Source organism: Crassostrea angulata, chromosome 6, assembly GCF_025612915.1.
Source record: "Crassostrea angulata isolate pt1a10 chromosome 6, ASM2561291v2, whole genome shotgun sequence".
Classification (NCBI taxonomy): Eukaryota; Metazoa; Mollusca; class Bivalvia; order Ostreida; family Ostreidae; genus Magallana; species Magallana angulata.
In genome coordinates, this window is record NC_069116.1 from 37825479 (window position 1) to 37843051 (window position 17573).

Genomic DNA, 17573 nt, shown 5'->3' on the forward strand with positions numbered 1-17573 from the left:
TCACAATGATGGGCTTGTATTGAGAAGATCTTCCCCCAAGGGATGGCACGTTTACAGTTTTTAGTACTTTCAAAAAAACTTTTATTTCATAAAATTACTTTAGACAGTGACCAAGGAGAGATTCGGAATGCAAATATAAAGATTCAGCTTATTTCGTTTTTCTTGGGGTGTTTATGCAATATTTGATGGATCATGTGTGTATGAAGGTAGCGATCATTGCTGATGCAGGTTATCTGTTTTATCTGTAAATGTTTGCTACCTTTATACGGACATAAACCCTGAAAGAAAGAATGTTTTGATATTGTATTCCAATGAATCAAGTGCCAACAGATCTTAGATAAAAAAATAGCCAACTACAGTCAACAAAACATATTAGTATTTTATTTCTTAAACTAGTAGAATATATAACAAATTAACCAGGTGATGAAGTGGAATGTTGTTTTTCCTGATAATTCTTTCTCTTCCATTATGCAGAGGTTTCTTCTTTATAAGAGAAACGATATGAAAAACATCATGTATATTTCATTTATGTGTTCAAGGTGTAGTCATTAACGCTGAATTTAAATTCACAAAAGTACGAATAATTCAGTTTACAACCAACACTAGTGCATGTATTAGTGTACAGTAGTCGTGTGTAATCAAACAATTAATTCTGTTGTATAGATTTGCAGTTAAATAAAGATTTTACAAATATTATATAGACGTAAAGCATTACCTTAAATTCAGAAAAACTAAAGAAAAATAGTTTTCTCGGCATAAAGCCTTCATCGTCATCTTCTTCATCATCATCTTCATTGTCATCGAGGACAAGCTAAAAATTAAAGGAAAAGATAAACGTTTTTTTATCGCTATCAAAACTGAATAATAAGTTACATAAGGGTTGTTTCAGTGGATGAAGCGATTAAAAAAAAACCATGGACCAAACACTTTTCCACTAATGTACATTTGTATATAGATTTCAGTGTAATTAAGACCAAATGATATCGACGTCTTCCTACTTTTCAAATTAAACAAGACTTTGGATATAAATATCTCATAACAATATTATGAAGTTTTCATATATTTCTTGACAAAATGTTAAATAATCAGAATATGTAAATACCTTGTTTCTTATATCGGTATTAGTCTTTTCATTATCTCTTCCATCTTTTACCAGTTCATTTGATTTCATGACTTCCGATTCGGAATTTATTGGTTTAGGTTCCTTTGGTCCAGAACTACTTTGTCCCGGATTTTCAACTCTGGAAAGAAATGTAAAAGATTTCAGATCGGATTTCAATCAGTAATTGCAAATGTTGTCTGTACTTGTTATACTGAATTGCTTCATTGTTATTAATTTATTCATAAATTTCTGATTTAAAAAACCAACATAAATATGCATTTTCATTTTTGAAGCAAGAAGATTTAAGAATAAAATAAAATTCGTACATGTAAGTTGCATAATCCAATTTATGATGTAGTAAAAGAGAAATTACCTGATATCATCAGTCTGGATTTCAGGGTCCTTTGCTCTCTCCAAACATTTGATATACCCTTCATTGTGAAGGTTTTCTTTCTCTTTCTTCAAGTTTTTATCATTAACACGATTAACTTCCATCAAAGTATCTTTTGGCGGCGAAGTGTTTACTTCCTCCACGGCAGTTAAATTTTCTCCTTCTTGCTTCACCTCCATACCAGCCCCTTCATCCTTTTTGATTTGACCTTCCTCTTCAACCTCTTTGCTCTTACTGTTTAGTTCATCTTCCACTATATTAAGTAAATCTAATTTTACTCCGTCAAGTAAGTATCTAACCAACTTATCAAATTGCACACTCTGTTCCTTATCTTTTACGACCTCCATCTTTGTTGATTGGGCTTCAACATTCTCGATCAGTTCGTGTTTTATTTGCAGATCAATTTGGTCCTCAACACATTTTTTTAAAGCTGGCATCCTCGTACCCACGATTTTATTCAGAATGCAATCTTCTCTTCCTTCCCCTTTAGAAACTTGTATCATCTCATCCTTATAATCAAACGCCCCAGGATCGTCTGGCATTTCTCCATTGGGAGACGCCATGGTTTTGCCAAGCTGGTGCTCTGTGTTGTCCGAATTCTTCATCTTTTTAACGTACGGCCGTCTCCTCCGTTTACGCTTGATATGCCTTTCTAGCGCAAGGAGTCTTCTTTCCTCCAATACGGGAATATTCTTAATCCGACGTTGGATTTCTCCATTTCCAATATTATTCGCTCTCTTTTCATCTGAACGTTGAATCTCCTGGCCCTCTGTGATTGGAACCCGTTCCTAGATAAGTAAAAGACAAAATTAATTCCGTTAATGCGACTTTATGAATTATTAATGTATGCATGTATTTTAAAAACGCAGTTGTACATACCATATTGATAACTGGACCGTTTCCAATATCTGATTTTGACTCCATTTTACTGTGATCTGAAACAAGAGATGTCTTCTATAACCACATTTAAGATATAATGTTTATGTACATACATGTACATGCAATATTTGATGGTGCAAACTACCGACAACTATGCAGTTTTCAATACCTGCCATCTCCTCTGTGTATGCTATAGTGATAGTGACTGCGTCGTTTTGATTATGACGTAATACCATGTGACTTTGATTGTGACGTCATGCTACTTCGTGACTCGATTACGAGATATCTAGAGGGTGATCGATAAACTTGGCTCTCAATGGAATAAAAAGAACATATTTAGTTAAATAATATAGAAAGTTACCAATTATAGACCTCACCCGTGTGCTAACAAAATTATTTCTCCCTTGTGTTAGGATTAACAAAATAATATTGATTATTAAAAAGCCCTAATAATTTAATCAATTTTCTCTCTATATTAACAAATTTGTTTTTTAAAAAAGAACTAACTATATAATCACGGAAAGCAAAAACAAACAAACAAACAAAAAAACAAACAAAAAAACAATCAATTTGAATTAACCCACGAACCAACATTATTGAGAAATATATTCTGTTGAAACACGTCATGTCAATCAGTTAAGCGTATTTTCAGACCTGCATATTTTAATCTTATCTGCTTTGCATGTTGTAATTTCCGTAGAGCCCTGGTTTTGCGTAAAAATGTGTTGTTTTGGTATAAGCGCCAACTCCTTTTGGAGTATGTTTTCTCACAAAAATCAACTTCCGTTTCGGAGTCCTTCCAAGAATTTACACAGTATTAAGTCATATAAATTACATCTACTGAGTATTTTCTCCTCTATTTCATAAGAAAATAAATAGCTTTAAGGAAGCTGACAGGGGTGAAATCCACACGATCCAGATACAACCATGCAGTTTATCCATCGGTTGATATTTTTAGCAACCTAAGAAATACCACGGACTGCATGAAATGATGTCAGACTCAAATTCTCACATATGACGACTTGGCTACTTTTTTCAGTTAACGTACTGGTGTACTTTATTAACAATAGTTTAATTACTTTTTCAATTCCTTAATTTGTTAAAATAAATATGTAAATAAAAACAATAACATGCTTTTTTGGTGATTTATGCAGATTATTGGCATTCAGAAGATGGAGTTCTATTCGCTTTTCACAATTCAAAATACGAATAGCGAATAGTACTAGATTAAGTGTTGTGTGGTCGATTAAAGGGACTTGGACACGATTTGACTTAAAATTTTCAAAATTTATTTTTCCATTTTTAATGTTTATACTGATATATATAGAAGTTTTTAATGCTATGTCAAAATTTGAAAGTCAAATTTCAAGTTATAAGCAAGATACAGAGTTCTTAATTCTTTGTTTTGTAAACAAAGCTCGAATATTGTCATTTTTTCATATGTGTTGTATTAGAGTAAGTTTCAATCAAATGCATCTTTCTTTTGTTGATAATACTATTTATGAAGATACTGAGTTAGTTTAAATTGTTTTTTCATGTCATTTCGTCTAAGAAATGGTAAATCTCTACATTACATATTTTGTAAACAACTATAAGACTCGAGCTTTGTTTTCATAACAACCAATTCTTAGCTCTGTATCTTGCTTGTAACTTGACTATAACATTTAATATTTTGGTCCATCATTTAAAATGCACTAGTAAACCATTTTATACATGAAAAATAAAAATGAAATTTTTGATCTCAAATCGTGTCCAAGTCCCTTTAACTAATTAAATTAACCTTAGTATGCTGATGAACGTAAAATTCAAATCCACATAAACTAACTTTTATATTTGAAACAAACAGAGATACATCAAAAGAATAGGGGCGTACAAGGCGTTGTACATCCCCCACTCGGAGCAATGAAGACGAAAGAATTTCAATTTAAGTAAGAATATTTATTTTTGGCTTGTATGTATTGTTTTTAGTATAAATTTCACGATTGAAGTCCATATTGTGTTTTCATTCTTTAAACGCGACAGGTATAGGTTTCCAAACTTAATTCCACAGTGGTTAATACCGAAATCTGGATCATACACTTTTCTAAATTCCAAAATTTAGGTATGAATGGGTCTCGACTCCGTCCTTAAAGTACTTTTAGTTAAGAATAATTTGATATTGATTTTTATTATAAATATATTGATTTATTAAAATGAAGTCTAAACCTATCATTGGTCAAGTTCGTAGTTTTCACCAAAAATGTTTTACTTTATCAATTATTGTCAAACAGTTAAATTTATTCACTAGTACTCTAGTGTGTCAACGCAGCTTACTGTGATAGGCGGAGACTCGTAGTCCATCCTTCTTGATGTAGAGGGTGCTCGAATCGTATAGACGGCTTTTTTTTTTATTCATTTGCTATAAACTAAAACATTTTTTTGCTTTTTTACTGGATTATTATGAAAAAAAATCTAGTAACATATATATAATGACAACAATTACGTAATGTTCATGTTCTGTACACACAATGTCGGAAAAAAATAGCGCTAGCACAGATATGAGATCATGCTGTAATGTTTAGAAAGCAGCAAATAAAACAAAGGATATAACTACCAAGTACATGTATTAATGTATATTATTTATCTGTCAAAAAATGCAGTTCTATATTATACATGTACATGTACTGATGCACACTTTCAAATGTAAAGATTTTTTATATGTTTATATGCCATTTCAAAATCCTGGGTACGGGGGATTTGTCAGGCCTTGTACGCTTTTGTCTTTTGTCACTTTCTGAAATGACCTGACAACTGCTATAATTAGCTAGCCTGGCAAAAAAGTAAGGAATACATCACATACTGTTGCTATAGGAAAACCATTCTAGGGGTGGGCTAACACCCTGTATTCCATACTAAGGCTTCATATGAATTCGATAAGGATGGGGCCCCGGGATAGACCAGTTGGCCCGCTAAAGGAATACGATTTGCACGACCAGCAACAGGCATAGCTAGCCCGGTCAAAATGAGGAATTTCGTACCATACAGCTGTAATGGGAATATTATTCAAGATATCTAAGGCTTCATATTCATGATGATGAGGCCCCGGGAGAGACAAGTCGACCCTCAAAAGGAATTGGGTGTACACGACCCACGACCAGTAACAGGCTTAGCTAGTCTGGTGTAAATGGGAAATTTTGCGTTTATAATCTTTAGTCAGTAAAAATAAAACTTTTATTTTATAAAATTAATTTAGACAGTGACCATGGAGAGTATAAAGATTCAGCTTATTTCGTTTTTCTTGGTGGTTTATGCAATATTTGATGGATCATGTGTGTATGAATAAATGCAGGTTATCTGTTTTATCTGTAATGTTTGCTACCTTTATACGGACATAAACCATAAAGAAAGAATGTTTTGATGTTGTATTCTAAGGAATCAAGTGCTAACAGATTTTAGATTAAAAAAAATAGCCAACTACAGTCAACAAAACATATTAGTATTTTATTTCTAAAACTCGTAGCAATATATAACAAATTAACCGGGTGATGAAGTGGAATGTTGTTTTTCCTGATAATTCTTATTCTTCCTCTTCCATTATGCAGGGGTTTCTTCTTTCTAAAAGAAACGAAATGAAAAATTCATTTATTTGTTCAAGGTGTAGTCATTAACGCTGAATTTATATTCATAAAAGTACGAATAATTCAGTTCTCAACCTATCTACTAGTATTAGTATACAGTAGTCGTGTGTAATCAAACAATTAATTATGTTGTATAGATTTACAGTGAAATAACGATTTAAAAATAATATATAGACGTAAAGAATTACCTTAAAGTCAGAAAAACTAAAGAAAAATAGTTTTCTGGGCATAAAGCCTTCATCGTCATCTTCATCATCACCATCTTCATTGTCAACGAGGACAAGCTAAAAATTAAAAGAAAAGGTAAACATTTTAATCGGTATTAAAAGTGAATAATAAATTACATGAGTATTATTTCAGTGGATGAAGTTATAAAAAAACATGGACCAAAAATTTTCCCAGTAATGTATATAGATATCGGTTTAATTAAGACCAAATGATATCGACTTTTTCCTACTTTTCAAATAAAAAAAAACTCTGAATATAAATATCTCATTAGAGTATTATGAAGTTTTCATATACATGTATTTCTTGACGAAATGTAAAATAATCAGAATATGTAAATACGTTGTTTCTTATATCGGTATAAGTCTTTTCATCATCTCTTCCATCTTCTACCATTTCATTTGATTTTATGGCTTCCGATTCGGAATCTTTTGGTTTATGTTCCTTTGGCCCAGAACTACTTTGTCCCGGATTTTCAACTCTGGAAAGAAATGTAAAAGATTTTAGATCGGATTTCAATCAATAACTGCAAATGTTATATGATTGTACTTGTTATACTGAATTGCTTCATTGTTATTAATTTATTCAAAAATTTCTGATTAAAAAAACAACATGAAATGCATTTTAATTTTTGAAGCAAGAAAATTTAAGAATGAAATAAAATTCGTACATGTAAGTTACTGAATTCAATTTATGATGTAGTAAGAGAAATTACCTGATATCATCAGTTTGGATTTCAGGATCCTTTGCTCTCTCCTTGACATGCCCTTCATTTTGAAGGTTTTCTTTCTCTTTCTTCAAGTTTCTGTCATTTACACGATTTACTTCCATCAAAGCATCTTTAGGCGGCGAAGTGTTGACTTCCTTCACGGGAGTTAAATTTTCTTCGTTTTCTTGCTTCACCTCCATACCAGCCTCTTCATCCTTTTTTATTTGACCTTCCTTTTCAACCTCTTTCCTGTTACCGTTTAGTTCATCTTCCACTATATTCAGTAAATCTAATTTTACTCCGCCAAGTAAGTATCTAACCAACTTATTAAATTGCACACTCTGTTCCTCTTCTTTTCCGACCTCCATCTGTGTTGATTGGGCTTCAACATTCTCGATCAGTTCGTGTTTTAATTGCAGATCAATTTGATTCTCATCAAATTTTTCTAAAGCTGGCATCTTTGTACCCACGATTTTATTCAGAATGCAATCTTCCCTTTCTCCCCCTTTAGAAACTTGAATCCTCTCATCCTTAAAACCAAACGCTGCAGGGTCGTCTGGCTTATCTCCATTGGGAGACGCCATGGTTTTGCCAAGCTGGTGCTCTGTGTTGTGCGAATTCTTCATCTTTTTAACGTACGGCCGTCTCCTCCGTTTACGCTTGATGTGCCTTTCTAGCGCAAGAAGTCTTCTTTCCTCCAGTACAGGAATATTCTTAATCCGACGTTGGAATTCTCCATTTCCAATGTCATTCGCTCTCTTTTCATCTGAACGTTGAATCTCCTGGCCCTCTGTGATTGGAACCCGTTCCTAGATTGTAAAAGACAAAGGTGCTTGTTTAATTCCGTTGCGACTTTATGAATTTTTAATGTATGCATGTATTTTAAAAACGCAGTTGTACATACCATATTGATAACTGGACCGTTTCCAATATTTGATTTTGACTCCATTTTACTGTGATCTGAAACAGAAGATGTCTTCTACAACCACATTTAAGATATAATGTTTATGTACAGGCATGCAATATTTGATGACAACTATGCAGTTTTCATTACCTGCCATCTCGTCTGTATATGCTATAGTGATAGTGACTTCGTCGTTTTGATTATGACGTTATACCATGTGACTTTGATTGTGACGTCATGCTACTTCGTGACTCGAGTACGAGATATCCAGGAGAGGGATCAATAGACTTGGCTCTCAGTTGAATAAAAAAAACATACATGTATTTAGTTAAATTCATATAGAAAGTTACCAATTATAGACTCCACCCGTGAGTTAAAAAAATGTCCCTTCCCTTAGGATTAACAAAATAATATTAATTTTTAAAAAGCCAAAATAATTTTATCAATTCTCCCTCAATATTAACGAATTTATTTTTAAAAAGAACTAATTATATAATCAATGAAAGCAACAAAAAAAACAAAAGAATAAAAACAAAACAAAAAAACAAATTACAAAAATTGAAAACACATCACTTTTCTGGATATCAATTATAGCTGTTTAAAAATCAACTTGTTTTAATTGATGGACTCAACATGGTGTGCTGATGTAGTAATTAAAACAAAGTTGTCGTTTTGTTAAGACTGGTTTTTAATTATATGCTATGCTGTTTTCAGTGTTTTGTTCATAATTTAGAAATTTTTGTTATTGTGACTTATGATCGTTTAGATTTTAGAAATTAAAACCGTGTGTCCCGGGGGAATGCACACAGCTGGTACTCGTACGTTAATTGTGACGTTTATAAAAACCGGAAGGTCAATGTCCACGGAACGGAATATATTGAAAGTAAAATATTTTCGAAAAAAAAATGTACAATTGGAAAACTGTGAGATCAATTAATCACATAAGCTGAATCAGATAGAAAATACAACCTTCGTCCGGTCAAAACTTAAATGAACTAGATGGTCTTCGACATTTTTAGACCATACAAATCTCCTGAACAAGGAGAGTTCTGTATAAAGATACAATCGCAACTTCTCGGGCCTTTCCAGCAGGCTCGGAAAACCACCTGTAATGTTAATATATTCGAGGTGTTTTTCCGAGCCTGACGGAATGTCCCGAGAAGTTGCGATTGTGTAAAGATATAGGAAAACATTCAAACTCTTAAAATCAAAAAAATTATGGATTTTTTTTTTTATACTAAATAATAGTTTAAAACTTAAGGAAAGGTTTTAATGTAAATCTAATGGTTAATTTCGTTAACGTAAGAGCGGTATTTCTGGTATGTTTTAGACGCACTGAAAATGTTGAGATATCAAAATTATTCATTTACAACTTTATATAATAAGATTATTTTCAAATTATACAGTATGTTAAAAACAAAAATATAGCCTAAAATATATGAAATATTTAGAGTCTTTATTAACAAGACCCATAAACACTTTGAAAATTAATGAAAATAAAACTTTTAAAAATGAATCAGTAGTGCTCATACATTTCTTATTATAAGAATTTTCAATACTTTGATTATTTAATTGGACAGAGGCGACAAACATAAGTGACGTGAGGATAACCATGAATACATCCCCAGTAGTTTGGTGATGTCACCCTTTTAATAAATGCATGCATTGATTCCTTTGAAAAAGACATTGAATTTCAACCATTTGAAGAAGTGATTCTAATGATTGTAAATTGCATGAGTTTGATGCTATTGCTCCCAATGATTGAATTATTGCGTGCATAAAAAAAATTAACGCGTGCATCGAATGGGAGAGTTATTGTTCGAAACAATTATAACTCAATTCAAATTATTTGACGATCTTTTTAGTCTGTAATGTTTAGTTTGAACGTTGACAATTTGTTTCCATTACATCTAAATAGAAAAAAAAATATCTTTATAAATTATGACAATGAAAATTTTTCCATCTTTAGTTTTCGTTACCATGGTAACGAGGCTACCCCCCCCCCCCCCCCAAAAATAAAAAATAAAAATTGATCTCTTGGTTCCTCCCCGTGTAATTTTGGTTACATAGAATTGTTCTCAATGAATGTGCCACATTGTATTGCGTTCATCCGATTGTTGTTTACAACTATTTACATAGAAATGACCTCAATATGTGAAAGCGTTTTGATCTTGCAACTTGAATTTACTTTGCATGGTGCTTACTATAAGATACATGTAAAGATTTTGATCTGCATCAAAAAATACCTTGTGTAAAGATAAATGAAACTAGTTTTTAAAACACAACTGTCAAAAAATAAACTGAGTAAATTGTAGAATGAAGTGTTGTTAGATAAGCAGGAACCAGAAACTATCTTTTGATTCATCCGAAGTTGACGAAATCCTTTTGTTGATACGCTACAAATCACAAAAGCCAAAGTTTTTTTTATTGAAAATCTCAACAAAAAACTAACAGTGACACACTAAACCAGTGGCTTCTGAGGCTGCAATTCATTGTTTAATCTGAATTCAGCTGATAAATAGGTAAAGTTGATGTCGATTAAACATATAACACATTGAGTTGAAAACATGTCTTAGAAATACAATGTCAGAAATGGCTATTCTAATTCAACTGACTTCAATGTAATGCAATCAGTGCCTGATTCATGAGTGATGATAAGTTAATTCTAACATTAATACATATTTTGATGGTTAAGTCACGTCGTGTTCCCAGCTATTTGTTCCTACAGATTACGAGTCGTGTCGTCCACTAATCCTTCGACTCCAACGATGACATCAGTGGTGACGTCAATGGGCAGGCTGTCAAACGAACGGAACGCCGAATTGCCGTTGATTATGGACACGTTTGGAGCACTTTTGCTGGAGTGGAGAAGGTTGTGAACTTCAATATTGCTCTTAGATTGGAGCTCCTCTACACTCTTTTCTCGCGTAGTCAGCCCAGACGAACGAGATTTCTTTTTGTCGGTTGTCTGAATAACGACCACTCTGTACAAGAGTAACAGAATTACCAACGAGTTTTTGGAAGTAAAAAACATATTTGTATAGCTCACAACATGGTAGTAAAATATCAAAAGCAGCCGAATCACAAGAAAGGGACAATCTTGCATCAGAATTGACACGATGATTCCGTAGATTTCCGGATTGCAACAGCTTGGCGCTTCTTCTTTCATTGCCAGGATTAGTCCACTCGGAACCCCGACAAGATCTCGCCGTGCTCTCGTTGCCGTGACGACCAACGTGAACTGAAGCAGGCTCATGGTCCATATACCCAGGAGAATATATATCAACAATGGATTGTACTTTACCTAAAATGGTTATTGGTACTTGCCTATGAATTATTGTAAGAGCGAAGTTTATATAATTAGGACAAACGTGAGTGTAATTTAAAATGTACAACATGACTGCTTTAATACATATGTTTTTGTGTTCTATGTTTTGTGTGAAAATATTCAATAATTCAAACTTACCGCCTCCTCATTAAATGCTTCGTAGAATTCAACAATATCAGCCGCAGTGCCAACATAAACCAACAGGAGCTGTGATAACTGATCATGTGACAGCGCCCCTTTAGGAAGCACCCAGCGTCCGACTATCAGCATCAGCAGCAAAAACTGCTCAAGGACACGCAGCCAAAGGTCAGCGGTCAAGGACAACGGGAAACTAAAATCAATCTAAAGACACAAAAGATATCAGTTGTTCATTTCATACTTACATTATAAAAATGTATATGTAGTAAAACAACAATAAAAGGTTTAATGTTCTTACCCCCCCCCCCCCCAAAAGAAAAAAAAATCCTGATGTTTTCATTTTATTTGTTTACTGAAACACTTCTCAGCATTAAAGAAAATATTAACTGCAGTAACGTGGTGTGTTGAATACATGAATCCTGATCAAAGTTTTTACAAACGCAATTGTGTAAAAAATAACGGTTTGAGAGAGTGCAAATATGAGAGAAATTGGAGTTCTTTCACCGATTTTTAAGATGCATATTTTGTGCTTATAAAATCTGTACAATATGCAAGGCATAAAATGTTTTCTTGAGCGTTGTGAAATGACGCTATTATCATACATTTATAATAGAATTATTTTAAGTGGCCAGGTGCCCCCCCCCCCTCCCATTTGCCTGTCTCTCCGATTTTTCCTAAATACCGGCTATAGATTCCTGACGTCATCCGAGTTAAAGTAAATGCACTGTTATGCTTATTGATTTATCTGATTGAATAAAAGATGATATTTGAAAAGTAATTTAACCTTATTTCTAAAATCAAAGAGAATTTCAAGATTAATACAATGTTTTGTACTTTAGTAGAGCATTAACCAGTATGTCGATCTGAATTCCTCTTACCCCCAAATCTTTAATGATAATCTTTAAATCTTCTACCGATCTGTTCTGGTTTTGTGTAGTTATATTAAATCGTTCTTGCTCAGCCTTTTCTTCTATCCGGTCCTCCATTGCATGCAGCTCTAAGAACCAAATGGCGGGCACTACACTCGCCAAATAGAAAAACACACTGGGACAAAACCTGAAAGCACAGAATTAGATTGACTTGAGGTTTTTTGATCAAGCATTTAATGGTAGCAAAAACCATACACACATACAAACTAGGGAGAGTTTTTATTACCGCGGACGTATAATTAACGCTAACGTGAGAAACCCAGCCAGATTTGATTGTCATTACAGCTATTTGGGAAAATGAGTAATTTTGCTCTTGCTAGAATCGAGGGAATACTTTTAATTACTTTCTGTGAAAGGCTCCCCAGCATTACTTTCTGTGGTGATTATATAACGCCATTGTCACCCTCCGTTCATGACATTAAGATGGGACTTGGCTATAGTGTTGGCTACCTCTCCCCCCTTTGTGTCGGGACACGTGTAGGTTGATGATGGACTAGTATGCTGAAGTCTCAAACGGACTATCATATTGCAAAGACCACAACATAGACTAAAGGTCAATACTTCCGTAAAAAAAAAAATAGGAAAAGAGAGAGAGACGGCACCCGGTGCGTTCATTATCTACAGTCCGATGTATTCAAAAACATTCTATTATATATCTACTAGAAATCAAGTTGAAAGAGTGGTCCATTTATTTGAAGTTAGCTGCGGTTTTTATAAATTGCTCGATAATGAAAGAATTTGCTGTTTGCATATTTAAGAGGATCGAAAAATAACATTTGGAGCCTCATATTAGCAAAAAAGTAGCAAGCACTGCAAAACAAATACTTTAGTGAATTAATTCATACAAAGAAAATAACCTGCAAACGCGGGATATGTATTTTTTTTTTTTTAATGTAATGCAACCTACCTTTAAACTCTCATTCAAATTAATCCCAAAGAATATATTTTATTGTTTTAATAATCACGTTTTTTTAGTTCAACCAAGATGATACTGCAGTTTGAATCAAAAACTTTTTTTTGCGAAACAGACTTTCAAATTTATATTTCTAATATTTTCATTATCAGCTTTTGGTAACTTGTAGACACATTCATAAAAAATAAATAAATCGCAAAACAAAAGAATTATTTAGAACAACTTTGCATACCAAAGACTGTGAATGATTAATTCCAAAACAAATATTTTCTCAGCTTATAACATATATTTATATGATTTCCTCTATTTCTCACGAAAATTAATTGTAATTCACAGCTGTATAGAAACTTATAGCACTGACATTTACACGATCCAGTTTCAACCAGTTTATCGATTGGTCGAAACCTTCAGCAACCTATGAAAAGTTACGGACTGCACGAAATAATGATGATGATGATGCAAGACTTAGATTCATTTAATTTTACTTGCTTTTTACGATCAATTCATAAATTTGTTTAAAGAAAAATTACAATGATAGCTCCCCTCATATACCCTTCATGAATCACTAAAGAAAGCATCTTATTTTTTAAATAATCGCATATCTTAAAAAACTAGTAACACAGTATGTCAAAATCTGTTCCATTACATTTTGAATACATGTACATGTAATTGGTTGGCTATAACGAAATATTTCAGATGATTAAGAAAATGGGAAGTAACGGTGCACAGAGAAGTTGACATACGTACATAATGTTGCTTCAAATTCTTGATAGCAATACCAAGCATTTGTTTTTCAACGGTTCGAATAAACTTTTTTTGATTACTTTCGAGATGGGTGGACAAAAGGGTTTTTTTTTCTATGCGCCTTCTTTTAATTTATAGCTGTATAAACTACATGTATATATGTTATGAATAAAAATGCATATCTTGTTTTTACAAGTTATTAAAGGGCCGTTATTTCTTTTGGGTGTGTAGAAATTTGGGGGAAGTGGTTACATATATGATGCCGACTGTTGTCTGTTGTAGATCCGCGCATGCGTACAGTCTTTTTTTAAAAACTTGTCTGATTACCGGTATTTGCAGTACAGAGACCTGGCCCCAGAATCATTTGTCTGAATATTTCCAGTCCAGAGACCTGGCCCCGGGATCACGAAGCACTTATCTGATTATTTGCAGTCCAGAGACCTGGCCCCAGGATCATGAAGCATTTGCAGACTTATGTCCAAATTTTAATCATTGATAAAATGAATACTTCTCATAAGATTATGTTTGGAATTAATAACTTTCAACTTAATATAGAGACACACTTTAAAAGCAATTTATTTTTTCGATGTATTCTGCCACAAGGAAATAGGAGAGTGTACAAGTTTTGACTTAAGACCAAGACTGCTTCATGATCCTGCATGGAGCCTGGGCTCTTTAGTACAGAACAGATTCTGAGGTTATTGAGAATTAACATAGTCCTTAAAAATAATGTGATATATATATATCTCAGGAAAATTTTAACATGTATGTTAAATAACGTATAACTTCAAAACAAGTTATTTATGATTAGCTGTACTGCAGTATGGTTCATTTCTTGCATCTATAATATTTTTGCACAAATCTTGAAGAAAAAAATAATTTTGGGGATTGGATAGTCGTACTTTTACAGATATGTTCCGCGCAATGTCGAGTGGATATAATTGAATAATGACTTGTATTTTTTTATAAAGTCAGGGCTGTCCGTTTTTCTGCGTTGCTTTTTAAGCCATCATAAAGGAACTTTTACAGATACCTCGATTCAGTGACAAAAGTGCTTTGGAGTTACCAACCACTTTGCCTTTAAAAGCCTTTTTAACCTGATATCTTGAATCGTCTCGTATCTCGGAGTTATTTCTATGTCCTTTCGAGTTCGAAAAAACAAATAAATATAATTATTGCAGTGGTTATTAAAAGATCTTAAAATTAAAGTAAGTATAGGTATTAAATTAAAGTATTGAGTACTGGAGTATATGAATTGTTTTGTAATAAATAAAGTTTTAACCGTACATACCATTTCCATTCTTTTCCGCGTTTGACAGCGAGGGTAACAACAGTCTCTATGAGTAGTCCAAGAAGCGTCACACTCAGGTACCAACACCAGATCTCTCCGATCACCATGTACAGGCGCCAAATGGCGATCAGCCCGTGGGCTCCGAACAAACTTCGGACAAACAAGGCTCGGAAAATGGTGAAAACCCGCATTTTTTTTCGAAAACTGGTTAATCCAATTTCATTTCTGTAATTTTCTTCACATCGTGAAAATTTTTCAGTGTTTTTTTTTTATTTTTATGTTATTATTCCAAAGTATCAAAGATTATAGAAGTGTAATTGGAAAATCGCAAAGATCATTCGGACCTGTGTTTGCGCTCGGATATCATAAAATAGGACGCTTCGTTTAGATAAATCTTCTCGGCAGCTGAAGCGCCAATCATAGCGAAATACCAGATGTGTTAACGCAACGCATACGTCACACACCCTGTAACAAATCCATAGACAGGAGGTTGGCATGCAGGAAAACACTATAGAATTAAACTCACCACCCCTTTATTGATTCGTGTAATGAAATGATAATCTAATTTACATATATCGCTTTTACTATACGAAAACATGTAAAATCAACATTTTGAAATACTTTTGCGAAATAAACGAAAACGAAAAAAAAAAAACCCGAAAAAAACTGTCATTTGGTTAAAGAACATGAATTGCAATAATATTCAGAGAGAGAGAGAGAGAGAGAGAGAGAGAGAGAGAGAGAGAGAGAGAGAGAGAGAGATTTAAAACATTAAGCTAAATGTGGTGGAAACGGGAACTTGGGACAGAATTATTACATGTACATAACGTCCTTGTAACCAAAAAACATTGGGCAGTGTTGGTCAACATTCAGAAGCTACTGAGTCCCAACAAAACCACCCCACAAAACACGCATCATAACAGGCACGTAGCATCGTTTTTGAAAGTGGGGGGGGGGGGGGGCAGGCTCATCCAAAAAAAATCTTGACAAGCAAAAAAAACAAAAAACCAACACTTTCCCAAAATCTTCAAAATCCTAATTTCCTTATTTTCATATCAATTTTTTACATCCTCCAAAAAAGGGGGGGGGGGGCAACTCCATGGTAATTCAATTTTTTATATGTAAATTTTAAAAAATTCGTTGCTGCGAGAAAAAGTGGGGGCCAGCCCCCCCCCCCCCTGCCCCCCCCCCCCCCACCCCCGATGCTACGTGCCTGCATAAAGCCCTTTTGGACTTATTAGATTTGATCACTCCCGACCGTTTTTGATCACCTCATTTTACTCAAAGAATGATTCTTTATTCCTTAAATAACTTACTGGGAATGAATCCATCATTTGCTACATTCTTCCGATAACATATTTTAAGGAAGTTATCTGGATTTTGAATTTACGTCTATAAAAATAGTTACGGTAATTTGAATTGTGGACCACAAAATACTATTTGCTATTCGAATATTGAATAGGGGATAGTACTCCAACTTCTGAAATGACATTGCTGTTAACAGGGGCCACATCGCTAACCTGAGCAACAAAAGCTATCAGTCCCGCATTACAGTATCAAATTCAAAATATGTTGTCAAATAAGTATAGTAGATCGTGAACAATTTTTAATTTTTATCCACATATTTTTTATGGTAAAGACCAAGGCTCTTTTGCTTTTTTAGCATTTTTGAGAAGGTTTTTTTTTCTCTCTATTCCTTTGCTTTAGTAGTGGCCCACCTTTTCCAGGGAATCACGGTTTGAGCAAACTTTAATCTGCCCAACCTGTGTTTCAACTTTTTTTGCCTGAATGCTTTTCCAGAATATTTTTCTCTTTTTCTTCCTCTGTATAAATTTGACATCCCCCATTGTGGCCCCACCCTACTCCTAGGATTATGATTTGAACAAACTTGAATTCACACATCTACGGTTTATGATGGTTAAAGAACGCGTACATTTAGTCTTATCATGTGACCCTAACTATAACTTTTTCTCATCCTTACGCATTTCAACGTGTAAAATTTGAATGCTTATCAATGATTAAACTCTTAATTTTTAATTAATAATATAGCATTGAATGATTTATTTTTGACGTCGTCGTGTCAATAACTGCCGTCAGGTGAGCAGACAAATTGAATAACGCGCGTTAAGTTCAGATCACGGAGGGAGTAAATTAGTAACAGCAAGAACAGCTGTTTTGTAAAACCGGTTTAAACTGATTATCACAGAGACTGTTGAGATGAGATCGACGAGCATAAAAATATAATCCATGAAAAATAACTATTGAAATGTTGCTTTTAACAATAAAGTCAACTGTTTTGTTGAATAATTATAAAACATGGTGTTTTGACAACATTTATGAAATACATTTTTAACCGATAACATAGAAATCACTGTTTGAGAACTACTTATGTAAATTACTTGT

General features: G+C 33.6%; 1 protein-coding gene across 1 annotated transcript; it reads right to left on the reverse strand.

Annotated features, from left to right (window-relative positions):
- Positions 1–548: 548 nt before the first annotated feature.
- LOC128187486 (glutamic acid-rich protein-like) lies at positions 549–15651 on the reverse strand. Its single transcript, XM_052857917.1, has 9 exons — positions 15171–15651; positions 12172–12349; positions 11294–11497; positions 10561–11131; positions 2373–2428; positions 1476–2281; positions 1103–1241; positions 716–811; positions 549–554 (listed from the first exon to the last, which is right to left on the reverse strand). Exons 1-9 carry the CDS (start codon positions 15359–15361, stop codon positions 549–551), a joined length of 2247 nt encoding a protein of 748 aa, XP_052713877.1. The 5' UTR covers positions 15362–15651.
- Between the last annotated feature and the right edge of the window lie 1922 nt (positions 15652–17573).